The 16,095-nt window shown below is 42.1% G+C and overlaps 1 protein-coding gene across 5 annotated transcripts in view; it reads left to right on the top strand.

Moving 5' to 3' along the window:
- TBC1D4 (TBC1 domain family member 4) overlaps positions 1–12,418 on the top strand; it is a 168,703-nt gene extending 156,285 nt beyond the window's left edge. For all 5 annotated transcript variants that reach the window (XM_044285766.1, XM_044285765.1, XM_044285768.1 and 2 more), the window contains 3 exons: positions 908–1,077; positions 3,026–3,202; positions 8,103–12,418. In XM_044285766.1, coding sequence (XP_044141701.1) covers positions 908–1,077; positions 3,026–3,202; positions 8,103–8,336 — 581 coding nt within the window. In that variant the 3' untranslated portion in view covers positions 8,337–12,418. The remainder of the gene's footprint in view (positions 1–907; positions 1,078–3,025; positions 3,203–8,102) is intronic.
- Positions 12,419–16,095: the final 3,677 nt, after the last annotated feature.

Raw genomic sequence — 16,095 nt, 5'->3', positions numbered from 1 at the left:
GGCATAGGCATAGGATACCGGATGCCGCATGTGCCAGACCCTGCTGGCACCCGACGTATACCGCTTGCTTTATTGGGGCTTGTCGGAATCTGCCATGGTGGAACCTCCACCACTGATGTGAGCCTATTTCTAAAACATTGCAGAAAGCCACCCAGGAGAGCAGATATTATGCATACTTGGCTAAAGCAGTGGCGGTCAATAAGCAACACTATGGGGGTCTAAAATGTGGCTGTTGACTCCATCAGTCAGGACAGGCATCTACATGTACATATGTTCAGGGATATTTTTTTTTATGACTGTTTACACTGTATAGTTTACTTTTTCTAATGCCCATCACTAATACAGTACCTGTGAATGAGCAGAGCCGCTATGCTCCTGTAAGAATGTGCGCCTCAGTTCCCACATAAATGTTCCCTATGTTCCCTTCAGCATCTCCTCAAAGTGGCAGTCAGATAACACCTTTTAACTTACCTCCACAATCCAGTGGCACTTGGTATTCTGCCACGGCTGTGACTACTGACAGCAGCGTCCATCTCTTGTGCCAAGCAGCCACCTGTCCTCCAGAGGGGCACCACTGGTCTTAGATCATTATTTTTCTGATATCATTGTATTATTGTTGTTATTACTATGAGCAGTGATTGCCTATAGCAGGGAGTCGGCAACCTTCGGCTCTCCAGTTGCTGTGAAACTACAACTCCCAGCATCCAACATGCTCGGCTGTTTTTCTAACTTCCATAGAAGTGAACAGAGCATTCTGGGAGTTGTAGTTTCAGAACATCTGGAGTGACGGAGGTTGCTGATCCCTGGCCTATAGATTTCATTGAAGCACTGTAGAATTGTTATTATTGGTACTTGTGTAGGTGTTTGAATTACATGGTATATATGATGAATCTTTCTCTCTTTATAGATATTATTTTCTTACAAGGAACTGAAGTCATTTTCAAAGTGGCACTTAGTCTGCTCAGTAATAATAAGGAATGTATTATGGCATGTGACAGTTTTGAAAATATAGTAGATTTTCTGAAGATCAATATTCCTGATATGACAAAGGACACTATGGAAAAAATTGTAACCCAGGTAACTTGATAACTTATTATTTGAACTTTAACATGTAGCTTTGTTGTAAGGCCTCGGAGGAAATTAGGCATAATCTAAGGTGGCAGGAAGAATATGATATTGATACATAGTTGTGTATGACACTGGCTGACCTGTTACATGTGCACTTGGCAGCTGAAGACATCTGTGTTGGTCCCATGTCCATATGTGTCCACATAGCTAAGAAAATTGATGTTTAAATATATATAAATTAACCTCTAGGAGCCTGGACCTTTTAATTGCCTGGACCTTTTATGTTATTTTTTATTTTATTTCACTACTATGTGGCAGGGTATATTGCGAAAAAAAATCTGTAGCATCATTCCTAGCATCACAGGTGACTAGAGCAATGCCATCAGAAGCCACAGATACCATGCAGTAGAAATACTAGGCATTGATTGAGCAATGTGTTTAGCATTTTTGGCTTACAGAGAAATTATTATAGCGGTTAGAATCACGGTATGAGTATACTGACAATTCTTTTTTTTATGACTCAATACACCAGCCTTTATTTTTTTTATACCCTGCATCATGCGGTATAAATACTACATTATTTATATTGCTCATATTACTCACAGCAAGGATCATAGTAGCAGTAATACAGCTCCTGTGCCCCCAGGAAAGACCAACCAGCCATAACAAACTGGTGTCACAGGGCGAGAAGGGGTTAAGGAGGCAATGCAATGTGTAGCTTCTCAGCTACAAATAACACTACATCCTCCAGAAGGTCATGAAGATCTGCACTTGTCAGGGCATACAGAGAATTGTAGTTCCCCAACCAATGGAGGGATTAGGGAAGATGCTGTTTATTTTTATTTTGGTACCCTACTGCCTGGGCTGTGTTCTATGCTCTCTAGATCAGCTGTGGTGGGTAGGTGCCAGGGATAGGGTATGCTGTCTGAGCAGTGTACTTATGCAATATCAGTCTGCAAGTATTTGCAAGGTAATACATTGTAGAGGCCATGGTGAAATTCAGGAGGAGGGGCTAATGGAAGAATGGACTCACCAGCTCCCTGATCAGCCAGTCCAATCCTGACCATAACCATGTATTGACATTGTTAAATATTATAGACACCTTAGGGGCAGCATTTTTATTGAATTGTACTGATATTGGTGTGAAAAACGTTTTTTTCAATAGGTCTTTATTAAAGTTTTTCTTCCATTTTTACTCTGCAGCTTGTATGTATTCACACATGTTGCATGCTGCTCTGTCAAGTTTAGAGTGATCATAATCCATGAACTGATCAGAATTTAGCTTAGATGAGCATTTATGAGCACTCCAGAGAGAGGTTAGAGGGGCTACAGCCTGAGCTATCAAGAGCTTGTCTAATGGATTACACTCTCAACGGGTCAGAGCAGCCTACAATATATGTGGAAACATGCAAGCTGCAGAGTGAAAACAGAATACCATTTTTAATTAAGACAGTTAGAAAAAAGGTTTTCCTCACCAACTTCAGTACAATAAAATACAAATGACCCCCAAATGTGTCCATAGCTTGAATATTTAAAGGGGTTTTCACCGCTGGAGACCTTTTATGCAGACCCAACCCCCCAGTCAAGTGTGAATTATACTTTACCCAATTCCCGCTGCCGAATTCTGTTTCTATCCCTCCCCCTTGGGCAACATAGGTTTCATCTCTTTCTACATCAACATCTGGTTAAATGCAGGTCATGTGGCCGCTGCAGCCAAGTCATATCACTTTGGCTGCTGTGGCCATGTGATCAAGGTAGACATGGGACCTGCCACGCCCAAGTGGTAGCAATGGAGCCGGAACCGAGCGGCAGGGATAAAAAAAAGTATGATTCCCACCACAGAGTCCGTAACGCTGGGATGGTCTTCAGAAAAGGACCCTACGAGTGAACAAGCCCCTTTAACCTGTGTGTTATAAAACTGTGTGTATGATGTCATGTCTTATTTTTTTCAGTGTAGGTATTTGAAATGGACATCTCTAAGCAGCTTCATGCTTACGAGGTTGAGTATCATGTAATTAATGATGAAATGCTGGAAACGTCCAATCCATCTGATGACACAGAGGCTTTCGAGAAGCTTGAGAAGGCGAATTATCAGCTGAAGAGGCAAAACATGGACCTCTTGGAAAAGTTGCAGGTAAAATAATAAACTCTGAAACATATAGTGAGAAGTTTCTGTTAGTGTGTGGTAATAATTGACACCATCATGACTTTTACACTGAATAATATTGATATCTGCAGCAAATTCATAGTCAATAATACAAAAAAAAAGGTTTAAAATTGTCTCCTTTGTCTGTACAACCCAGCCTCCCGAGATGACATATCATCTAACTTGACTGCTGCAGCAGTTACATTGGATGGCAAGTCATAGCATTAGGCTGGGTTGTACAGAGGCCTACATGAGACCAGATGAGGGGAGGTATAGTGTTTCATTTCTATTCTCTTGTTTTTCATTGCAGATTTTTGCAGAATTGCTATGTAGATTTTCTGCAGCAGTTTAATTATATGTGCATGCATGTACCCTAAATGAGCAAGAAGCACAGGTCGCAGAGCATTCCTAGAACACACTCCCATAGAAGTCAGTCATCTCTAGACTACAGGTGCCTATAATCTATGTGGGTGTTGTAAAGCATATCTCTGAATGCTAATAGTGGACAGCATTTGAGGATACAGAGCATGCTTTACCAGGTGAGGAAAACATTAGCAGCTCGGTGGATACAGCATTCCCGCCTAACCGCTTCTGAATATGTTTCCCATCTAAACACTGTTTTATGGTTGGAAAGAGGCATTTACTTGAAGCATAACTGTTACTGACAGTTTGTGTCATGTTCAGGGGTCTGGGAAACCCCTGAACATATCACAAGCGTACAAGAACAGAAAGATACAGAGAAAGCCAAAATGAATGTTTATATAAACAAAAGTACCAGACAAATAATCAGAAATAACCAGGCCAGGAAAAACCGCAACTAAGAAGGACGTGGGTCAAAGCAGAGCAAGCTGTACGGGTCAGTGGCAGAAGTGTAACCACTGTTCCAGGTGGCCAGATTGACTATGGACTTTATTACGGTGCTCCCCTTGTTTTCACACTTTGCACACTATACAGGGATCTGGTCTTTGCCACAGGGGGCGACCGGACTGCTACCTCCCTAGATGGTCCTGATACACTTGGCAGCTGACCTACAAGGAAACAGAGTCACTGGTGCAAGGCATCAGCATTCCAGGGATACAATATAGAACATACAGACACAAGACCAGGATAAAGGATCACAAACAGAGCCACATAACCAGCAACCCATGCAAATCAGGATACATATACTATGGCGAACATAGACAGATCAGAACATAATCAGAGAAATACAAGCATGTCTGGAACCCATGTGAAACTGGAAGCATGGCGTTCACAGACAGGACATGAAGACATTACAACATGGAAACATAGTTACATAGCCTGGAACCCTAGAGGATTAGGATACAAGGAGCATGTCTTTTACAGACAGACATGCAAACATACCTGGAACCAAGGCGGAGCAGAGAGCATGGCACAGACAGACATACAAACATGCCTAGAAACCATGTAGAACAGGGAGCATGGTGGTCACAGACAGACATACAAACATGCCTGGAACCCATGTGGAACAGGAATACAGGGAGAATAGCATTCACAGACAAATCAAGCAAGAAGACATTAATGAATAACCAGGCTGGCCACACAAGTCAGGGTAGAGTAACAAAGACACAGGCCAGGAGAGCAAGCATCCTGCACTCAGCATTCCTGGAGACAGACTGAACGGAGGTAAACGCATTGCACCCGCCCTGAATCCGGACCCATTCACTTCAATGGTGATGGACCATGTGATGAGCGCAGTGACGTCCTCAAAGGTCCTTTAGCCAGGTCCTAAAGAAAGTAGAAAGAAGAGGAGATCCACTACACGATCAAGTGGATGAGGTGAGTTAAATTTGTTTATTATTTTTAACCCCCCAATGGACATTTTACTAAGCATTCTGTATTAAGAATGCTATTATTTTCCCTTATAACCAGGCCGAACTGGATGGACAAATGTCTTTTTTCGGCCTTATGTACTATGTTACTATGTTACTAACCATGTTATAAGGGAAAATAATAAAATCTACACAACACTGATCCCAAACCTGAACTTCAGTGAAGAAGTCCGGGTTCTGGTCTGGGTACCAAACATGCCGATTTTTTTCACGTGTGTGCAAAATGCATTAAAACGCTTTGCACTTGCGCGGAAACATCGCGCATTCTCCCGCAACGCAACCGCGACGCCCATGTGAAAGAGGCCTAACAGTAAACGGCACCGTGATACAGACACAAGGAGCAAAATATTCACATGACACAGTTTACACACTAAGAAGGCCGCAGCCAGCGCTCGCCCCCCCCCAAGCAACCAGCATACATGAGAACGTCAACCAAAGCCAGTACTCAAGACTGCTTGCAGCCAGCCTACACGGCAGCGAGTGTCACAGTAACTGGGGTCTACTTAGTCTTTAACAGTAATTCAGAGAGGTGGGCCTTGTGAATGCTTGTATGTGCTATGGAGGTGCAGGCTGTGTACCTAGTAGCATATATGATCTTGCCATGATAAATGCTGTAGTACAGGCATGCTCAACCTGCGGCCCTCCAGCGGTTTCAAAACTACAACTCCCAGCATGCCCAAACAGCTATCAGCCTACAGCAGGGCATTGTGGGAGTTGTATTTTTACAACAGCTGGAGGGTCGCGGGATGAGCATACCTGCTCTAGTAGTTGCTACGCCTCCTGCAAAAACAAGGGGGAGGAGGGGAATGTACTGATTGTACTTTTATGACCAATTTCGTGCTGATCTAAACTCCTATATTTTATTGGTCATTGTTTATATCTGTTTGTAATACAGAAATATCTGATCAAAAATAGCCGACAGCAGCTTAGGCAAGATAGATACCCTCATAATCATTTAGAACAAAGGTGGATAACCTGCGTAACATTCTGGGCAGCCCCCAAACTAAACACAGAAAAGCATGTTTGTTTATTACTACTCACATGTAGTTTCCAACTCGAAGTTAAGATAACTGCCTGAATAAAGAACGCTAAAATGAAGTTTATTCCATAAATCATTAAAAATAGTGGACCCCCACCAAAATACTAATCCGGCTCGGCAGAGAAACCTAGGGTGCAGCTGTAACATATATACAGTGGTGTATCAGTGGTGTGCAACATGTTTGTCTGTGTGTACAAATTACCTGACAGGCTCCTGAGGAATAGCTGAGTTAGAGCAGCTGTAGAAACGCGTCGAGCCAGAACTAAGGTTCTCCATCGGGATATAGCATTTAGGTATTTATTTTATAAGAGTGACAACAAAGGCAGATGTAAAGAAATCATCTATTGTGGGGCGTAAAAAGGGCAACACAATCGCAAGGCGCCACAGATTTGATTTGCACCGATCTCTCCCTTTTTGCTGTTCACTGTAGCAATTTATCAGTCTATAGAACAAGAGACTGAGTCCAAGGTGCTGGTTAAGCAATAAAGGGACCTTGGTTTTGATAATGACAAGGTTTTATTAGTCGACAGTGAACCCTAGGTTTCTCTGCCGAGCCTGATGAGTGTTTTGGTGGGGAGCCACTATTTTTAATGATTTATGGAATAAACTTCATTTTAGCGTCCTTTATTCAGAAAGTCACTCCCGAAATGAGTTAGGGCCCTTTCACACTTGCGTTGTCCGGATCCGGCGTGTACTCCACTTGCCGGAATTACACGCCGGATCCGGAAAAACGTAAGTGTACTGAAAGCATTTGAAGACGGATCCGTCTTCAAAATGCGTTCAGTGTTACTATGGCACCCAGGACGCTATTAAAGTCCTGGTTGCCATAGTAGGAGCGGGGAGCGGTATACTTACAGTCCGTGCGGCTCCCGGGGTGCTCCAGAATGACGTCAGAGCGCCTCGTGCGCATGGATGACGTGTTCCATGTGATCACGTGATCCATGCGCTTGGGGCGCCCTGACGTCACTCTGGAGCCGCACGGATGGTAAGTATGCTGCTCCCCCGCTCCCTGCTACACTTTACCATGGCTGCCAGGACTTTAGCGTCCTTGCAGCCATGGTAACCATTCAGAAAAAGCTAAACGTCGGGTCCGGCAATGCGCCGAAACGACGTTTAGCTTAAGGCCGGATCCGGATCAATGCCTTTCAATGGGCATTCATTCCGGATTTGGCCTTGCGGCAAGTGTTCAGGATTTTTGGCCGGAGCAAAAAGCGCAGCATGCTGCGGTATTTTCTCCGGCCAAAAAACGTTCCGTTCCGGAACTGAAGACATCCTGATGCATCCTGAACGGATTTCTCTCCATTCAGAATGCATTAGGATAATCCTGATCAGGATTCTTCCGGCATAGAGCCCCGACGACGGAACTCTATGCCGGATCCGGACAACGCAAGTGTGAAAGGGCCCTTAGAGGTGGACGTCTATGCATGCAGTCCACTGTAGTGCATGGTAGGTATGAAATGCTGAGCAGTTACCACAACACCCATATTCCATGGATTGAGAGAGCCACACGCATGCTTGGTCTCCTACGCTTGCTTAATGGAGGAGCAGGGAACCCCCCCATCATTCCAGTAGGTGAGTGTCCTGAAAGTGAAATCTGTTGGATTTTGGTCACAGGCAGCTTTGCCATCATGGGCCAACGTAGACCACAGTTCAAGTCATGCGAGGTTTTGTTTTTTTTGCAGCTAAATTGCAGCTGTAAAAAGTTGTTTTGGCAACTATTCTGAGGTTTTAGGTTGGGCGATACGTGTCGCTGTGTAGTCGCAGCCTCATCACAGACCTTGCGGCTAATTAAATATGACATTGTGGCCCTCAAATCAGAAAGGGTTGCGCACCCCAAATCCACAATCAGAAAATAAATACCAATTCGAAAAAATAAGAAAGAACTAGGTGATAGATGCCTTCCAAATTTTCCCATGGGTACACGGAGCCCATTTATTTTCCGTGTTTGCTGGCTTATATTACTTTACCTTACTATGTTCATTCTTCCCTCTAACAACAGGTAGCTCACACCAAGATCCAGAGTCTGGAAGCCAATATTGAAAACATTTTATCCAGAGAAAACAAATCCAGAAACGTTATCCGATCTTTGGAACAAGAAAAATCAGCATATCAAAAGGCGGTGGAGCAAATGAGGAAATACGTGCCCACTCATGTACTGACAGACTGTGAACTTTTGCTTAAGGATGTTAGCTGTAGCCCAAACAACAAAACAAAGGCAGGAAGTAAGCAGTAAAAGACAAAGTGAGCGCTACTCTGGCCTGCAGCGTACATTGCTTCCTCAAAACCAAAAACCGTGCATGCTCTGGAGGAGGACCACGCATTACAGTGCATGCCTCATGGCCTCTCCGAGGGTGTGGGGGCTTTTTCTGAGCACAGATCCACTACGACTGGAGGAGCCTGTAGCTACCGTTTTATATTGGGAACAGCTAAACACCATCTGAGACAATAAAGAAAAGCCTCTATGATTTCCGTATGCAAAAACCTTGTCATTATAGACAGAATTTAAGAAAAGGGAAAGTGTTTTGTTTTTCTAGCAATGTCATTTACAAGCTGTTACTGGAAATCGCTTGTCAGCGAGAAGCCATTTTATATCACTTGTCGGCAGTGTCCCTGTAGTACATAGAAATCAAGAAAGTGACAATACTTGAAATTGAATGTTTCCCAAAGAGCATCATACTTCACACTTGTGTGAAACGTCTATAAGAACTTCTGGAGTTTTTTTGTGCCTGTTATTGATTCTACTGACATTTGCCACGTATGTGTAGAGTTTTTATGAAGCGATCACTACATGATGTTTTATGATGGGCTGTTGCTGCCTTTGTACTATGAACATGCACATAAGTTTTCACTCGGCTTATTAATGAGTAGACCTGAAGTTAACGGAGTCTGTTTTATTTAGATACTTGGCGCACTCTGGTTTTCTTAAAGTAAAAATCTACCTTTAAATACATTTTAAATGCCAAATTCTGAATATCCCCCACTTTCCTTTTAATAGCCACAGAGTTAAATATTAAAGTTCTGGTTTTCTGTTGTGACCACTAGGGGGTGCTTACTTCATTCAGATTTATACAGTTTCCACTCATTTTAAAGGGACTCTGCCACCAGGGACCTCTTTATCAAACTGTTTGCATAGACCCATAGCTGTCTTTCTTTTGTTGATCCGAGGCTCCGTTCCCGAGTGAGAGCAATGGTGGTGCCCTCATTGCATTAGTGGCCTAATATGCATGTAAAGAAAAAGTATCATAACTAAGGAACGGAGCCGATCAGTAACAAACAAAATACAGCGCTATGTGCTTATGCAAACAGTTTGGTAGAGAGGTCGCTGGTGACAGATTCCCTTTAATACTACTTATGTAAATCTGTATTCAGCAGTCTCCTAAGCTCCCCCTAGTGGTCCCTCTGTAACAGAAAAACTGGGCCGCGAACCCTAAGATATGTAATAAATGAATCCTGCACAGATTTCAGGACCTACATGAATTAATAAAAGGGAGCCATTCACTTTAAAGCAACCCATGCAATAAGTAAGGAAGCTTTTGACTTGTAAATCCGAATTATTTTATCTTTTGCATTATGGAATGTTAGTGCCTGTCATATTTGCTCTTCAGTAGATAATGCATCCATGAATGCTCCACACACAAGGAATTTATTTTCATGTAACCAGATTTCACACATTGTTTATTTTAGATTTGCTTCTCTTACATTCATCATGATGCATCGGTCACTATACCAAATGCTTAACTAAATGCAAATTCCACCTTCCTTTATTTCTATAAAAAAAAAACTATTTGTAGACGTACAGAGTACCTCTTCACACATACACTGTGGTTCTCCTTTTGTATAGTCCTTGTATTCTTCAGTCCACACTATTCCACGGGACAAGATTGCAGAATGCACCCAATGTTAGTAGCGGAGTATGCAAAGGGAAAAGATTACTGTATTAGGCCATAATAAGAATGAAAAGCTGACTATGCATAAAAACGGAATGCAAAAAAAAGATTCTGCTCACATCTTAAATTTTTTTTTTTGTATAGAAGGGATATGATTTTAGCAAAACTGGGTATGGTGTTTGCATACATTTTTATTATACAATAATTGAAGCATACCTCCAGTGATCCACTTAAAAACCTCTGAGGATATGCACTTCATTGTGAAATGTCACCTCTCTAATATACAATTTCTATGCATTGCTATTAACTCACATTGTCTTGTACCTGTGAAAAGAAAAGCTTTTTGCAGCGTACCTGTGTTTCTCATGAGCCGCCAAACCCTTCTCTACTCGTTTTCACATATTTGTTCTACTTTCTGTGACATTGCACGCCTTACTCTTCACCTTCTCTTAAGACCTAGGCAATGTAAGGCATCAACAGTGATGTCACATACATTGCCTTGCTGGAACTCCAGAAGCTCAGTGGCTGGGGCTATGCATTATCGTTTTGGTTGGGATTCATTTCCAAAACCAGAATTTTAGGTTGAAAATATATGGCCAGCGGTGGTTATCTTCAGAGCTCATGTACATGTACCCCAAATAACTCTGTTTCTTAACAGAGTTATTTGGGGTACATGTACATTCGACTGAGAGTAGGATTAGACAGAAAAAAAATCATAGGGATCCTGGAAAAGACCTTTAAAAATGGGTCCTACATGATTATTATAAGAATGTTATCTGCCCTTTACTTCTTTCTGTTGGAGCATATACAGTGAGGTAGTTAAAATATATTACCCAAAAAAGGAATGACACACTCCTCAGAAAATAATAGTAATAGTCCTGAGATTACAGCAGCCTCTGCACTCTTATTTTATACCAGTGAGTGGTTTCTAAACAGTTTCTTGAGTTGTAAGGCTTGGTTCACATCACGTTTTTGCCATCCATTTAACGTATATGTTGGAAAAAAAAGATACCAATGTATAGCACACCACACTTTTGTGTCCTGCAGAGTGCAGTAAAAAAATGTTTACGGTGACATACTTTTTTTTTTTTTTTTTTTACAATGGAACTCTATAGTGAACGGATGCTACTGTATGGCATCAGTCTGAGGCATCTGTTAATGTATACGTTTTTGTTTATGTTAAACGGATGGAAAAGACATTATGTGAACCCAGCCTAAATCCCTTAAGTAGAAAGGAGAGGTCTTCAACTGAGCTGCTGTTGATGATTTTAGAGCTCTGTGAAGTGGAGGTACGCTTTACACTTTAGTTTCAGAAAACCCTTTAAATTTGAGGCACTTTTTATATATCTATATATGCTTAGTTAATTATTGGATAAAGAATTTATTTTAAGATCTATAAAGGAGAAGTTGCACTTGTCATGCAGAAATCTTTTAGTGTTGTTCTTCAAAATGTCTGCTTTTAATATGTTTTGACACCTGCTCTTAGGGGACTGTTAACTCCAGGCTCAGCCATACAACTCCTTGTGCCTGTCCGTCCATCTGTCCATCCTTACTACCTTTCTTCCTTATCGATCCTCGTCCTGATGTTCTGGCCTGCTCATTTATCTAGACTTGATTCAGTGGCCATATCACCTCTCTGACTGAAAGTACTGTGTTCAGGAAGCCAAGCCATCAACTTCTCAAGGTGTATTGTGCCCTATAACTGTGGCTACTACTATAATGAAATGGTGACCACTGAGGCTGGAATTGAATTGCAAATTACAAGTTTTACTATTATTATGACCCCCTACACCAGAAATTCACTTAAGTCACACAGCTCCGTTTTGTGACTTTTTGAACGCCCACCCGCATAAATTTAGGCACATGTGGCGTTTTTTTGCCATCCTGGCGTAAATTATCTCTGGTGTAGATTTCCGTCTAGGGGTATGGGTTGCCAGTGGATACACCTATATGAGGAGGCCTCCACCTTGTCCCCGGTTTTTGATAAATGACCCCCAATGTCTTATACAATAGTTGATACTCAGTAATAATTAGCACTGTCTCCTTATGCACTAGAAAGAATCGCATTTCGAATTTTTCCATAAATATGAAGGGGCATACCACCCAAAAATGAAAGTGGTATACTGTAGTATCAGTCTCTTAAGCCAAAGGTTTTAATGGATACCTCAATGTGATGGAGAAAAAATAAGTCTCTTTGCGGTGCTGCAGGGATCAAGATTCCTCAGATGGTTTGAAGGTTATTAAGGTCGAGAATCTTTTGGATTCTTCTGAAGAATACAAAGGTTTCAGGCTTTTTTTTTCCAAGAGGGTGCTCTATCAGACCACCTCCTGGCCCTGCAGTAAGAGGGTAGCAACACTCCACTATCTGACGGTATTTTCGCACAAGTAAAATCCATTGCAGAAAATGCGATCGATAGCTTTCCACTGACATCAATTGAAAAAGGGCAACCATGTGCACATTGTGGTGTTTTTCCGCCATTAAATTGAGACCCACTTCTGAAGTGGCATTTTACCCCTTAGAAGAGGATTGTTAGGGGATTTTGTATTGAAGTCAAAGGGGAAGCAGAAAAATACAGTAGCAGTTTTAGAAGCTGTTTTGAAGTGTTTTCAGCAGCATTTTCGCTACCAAATCTCTTCTCTTCTGAATTTTATCCCAACCAAGGGCTGGATAAGAAAATCAATGGCAAAACCTCTTTTAAATCCTCAACTAAATACTATTATAAAACGCTTGTAATACTCCTCTAAAAATGCCACCATAAACAACCTGTTTTCGGCCGTGGAATTTGCTGTGTGAACTTAGCCTCACCGTGTGAAGTATAACCTTCCCAGAGACTTATCTCCTGCAGGAAAGTAAAGCATTCGTGATCCATAGTTCTGGATCTGGACAAGCTAGACAATGAGTTAGGAACATCCTTGTCGTTTTTGGGTACTTCGCACACATTTTAGGCTACACACTTGAACACTGCACATCCACAATCCCAGAAGGACATTTACACAGTGTCCAGTCCTGGCACAGCCAGTCTAATCCACTGCATCTCAATACTTTGCTTTCAGAATAACTCAGATTTCTATAGGTGATGCGTCCCATATTCTACTTGATTCTCCATGCTCCTGATATTGATGACCTATCCTCAGGATAAGGCATTTTGCACACAAACGTACTTTCTTTCTGTGTCTGTTCCGTTTTTGTTTTTTTGCGTACCGTATGCGGAACCATTCCCTTCAATGGGTCCGCCAAAAAAACTGAAGTTACTCCGTGTGCATTCCGTATGTCGGTATTTCCGTTCTGCAAAAAAAATAGAACATGTCCTATGATTGTCCGCATTACGGACAAGGATAGTACTGTTCTATGAAGGGCCAGCTGTTCCGTTCCGCAAATACGGCATGCACACGGATGTCTAGTCAGTGGGGGCCTGACTTCCTGCCCCCCGATCAGCTGTTTCCTATGGTATTAGGTAAGGACTAGCACTTTGAATGGAACAGGAAGCACAGCTCCGTTCAAAGTGTAGTGGCCGTGCCAGGTTATTGTAGCTTAGCTCCCATTCACTGCAGTAACCCAGCTCAGCCACTACACTTTGAACAGAGCTGTGCTTTCTGTTCCATTCAAAAGCTAGGTCTGATGCCAGAAGCTGCAGGGTATAGCTGATGGGTAAGGGTGCAGAGTGTCAGTCAGATATGCCCCCCCCCCCCCATCCCCGATCGGATATTTATGGCCTGTCCTGAGCATAGGTCAGCAATATCAGCCTGGAAAACTCCTTTAATATAAAGTTTTCTGGTACTGAAGACCTACTTGGTTACTTGTGCCATGTGACGACCTGTGAAGTGTGGTGAGTGAGTCAAGCAGTTCAATAATTCTGTTTTGTACATGAGTTGCTATTGGATACAAATGTGGTAGCACTGGGTGGCATGTATCATTGCATGCTTATTGGCACCAGTGTTGTGATTGTAAGTGGGCATCCAGAATATATATATATGGTCTGTGAGCGGGCCATATGTCCCGGAGCGGCATACATCATGCACACGGGAGCGCACTGTATCATAGTAAATTATGATGCTGTGCGCATGATGTATGCCGCTCTGGGACATGTGGCCCGCTCACAGACCGTATGTCTCGGAGGGCATACGGTCGTGTTCATGAGCCCCCTTGTAATTTTTCCTCATCCTGGTATTATTATGTTTGAACACTGTATTGGAAAGCAGTCTACCAGTGACTGTGATTTATGAGAAGATAGAGAACCGTCCTCCCGATGTTGAGTCTTAGATATGAATAGGAGCAATATCAGACAAAGTGTCCAGAGTGCAGGGGCAACTTCATTATTGTCACTGTCCTTTCTGGTCGTGTAACACGGGAATAGATCTCATTGGTATTTTGACACATTGAATGATTTATTTTCAGTAAAATCAGTAAAATGCACTGAAGGTGGAATCACTGTCATTTGGAAATAGATCCCTGAGCAAAAAACCCTCACCAGAAGTTGTGCTTTTTCTCTAAAATGTGATCTCAGTGTGCAAATGTGCCAAATCTGGATATATTCTGTCCCATATCCTGAATATCACTGTGTCTTCCTCCTATGCAATGATTCACTGAAAGCACCAGTCCCTGTTCTCCACTTATAAAAAGAATAAAATGTCTCTTAAAATCCAGACCCTTTTGTGCTGTTTATCTTCTTTCACCAAAAATGCACTAATTTGAGTATTGTTCATGGATGCAGAATGTGCTCTGATGATATCAGTAATGTTGACTAATAAACACAAAATTAGGTCTTGTTCACACAGTCACTGTTCGGTCAGTGATTTCCATCAGTGATTGTGAGCCAAAACCAATGAAGCCTACACAGAGATAAGGTATAATGGAAAGATTTGCACCTGTTCTGTGTTTTTGACCCACACCTGGTGTTGGCTCACAATAACTGTTCGAAATGACTGAAGTGTGAACACCGCCTAAGCCAGTACTTCCACCGTGCCATAATTTCCAGCGCTTACATATGTGAAGCTACAGTTTGAAGCCATGTTACATGGATGTCATATTAGGATACAGCATACAAGGGTGCATTCATACAACTGTGTTTTGCGGTCTGAATTTTGTGGACCGCACATGGCTGGCACTATGATAGAAATGCCTATTCTTGCGGACAAGAATAGGACATGTTCTATCTTTTTTGCGGCGCTGCGGAACAGTACAATGGATGCGGACAGCACATGGTGCTGTCCGTATCTTTTGCAGCCCCGAATTGCGGAACAGATGCGGACTGATTCATATGGTCATGTAAATGCACCCTTATAGTAATAGTAGAATTTTCTTTAAATATCTGGCTCCCTGCCACTGTGTGCCTTCAGCAGGATACGGGGGCTGTTCACAGTGGCCTGTACTCTGGAATCATAATCTAATTCTAATATACTGTATTTGTCATAGCTCCAAAACAGCAGACCACGTGGAACTACACTTTGGCATGACAGCTCACCAAACATCTTTCACTAGATCTTTATCCAGTGCATGTCCTTTTAACCCTTTCAAGCAAAATCCAGTTTTAACCAAATGTCAGGGCCCCATTATTCAAATCTGACGTGTTGCTTTATCTGGTAATAACTCTGGAACACTTTTACTGATCCAAGCGATTCTAAGACCTCGTTCACATTTCCGTTGTTCACTGACGTGTGCTGTCCGCATTTTCTGCGGACAGCAAACGTACTCATTGATTTAAATGTGTCTGTTCACATTTCAGTATTTTTTTTTACTGACCGTGAGTCAGTAAAAAAAATCACGGGGACATGCACTACTTAAATCCGTGATGCGGACTGTTTTTAATGAAGTTCTGAAGTGACTTTAACCCCTTAAGGACACGGCCCTATTTCACCTTAAGGACCAGGCCATTTTTTGCAAATCTGACCAGTGTCAATTTAAGTGCTCATAACTTTAAAACGCTTTGACTTACGCAGGCCGTTCTGAGATTGTTTTTTCGTCACATATTGTACTTCATGACACTGCTAAAATTGGGTCAAAAAAGTAAATTTTTTTGCATAAAAAAATACAATTTTTACCCAAAATTTAGAAAAATTAGCAAATTTCAAAGTTTCAGTTTCTCTACTTCTGTAATACATAGTAAT

Source organism: Bufo gargarizans, chromosome 3, assembly GCF_014858855.1.
Source record: "Bufo gargarizans isolate SCDJY-AF-19 chromosome 3, ASM1485885v1, whole genome shotgun sequence".
Lineage (NCBI taxonomy): Eukaryota > Metazoa > Chordata > Amphibia > Anura > Bufonidae > Bufo > Bufo gargarizans.
This window is presented reverse-complemented; position numbering and strand designations above follow the sequence as displayed.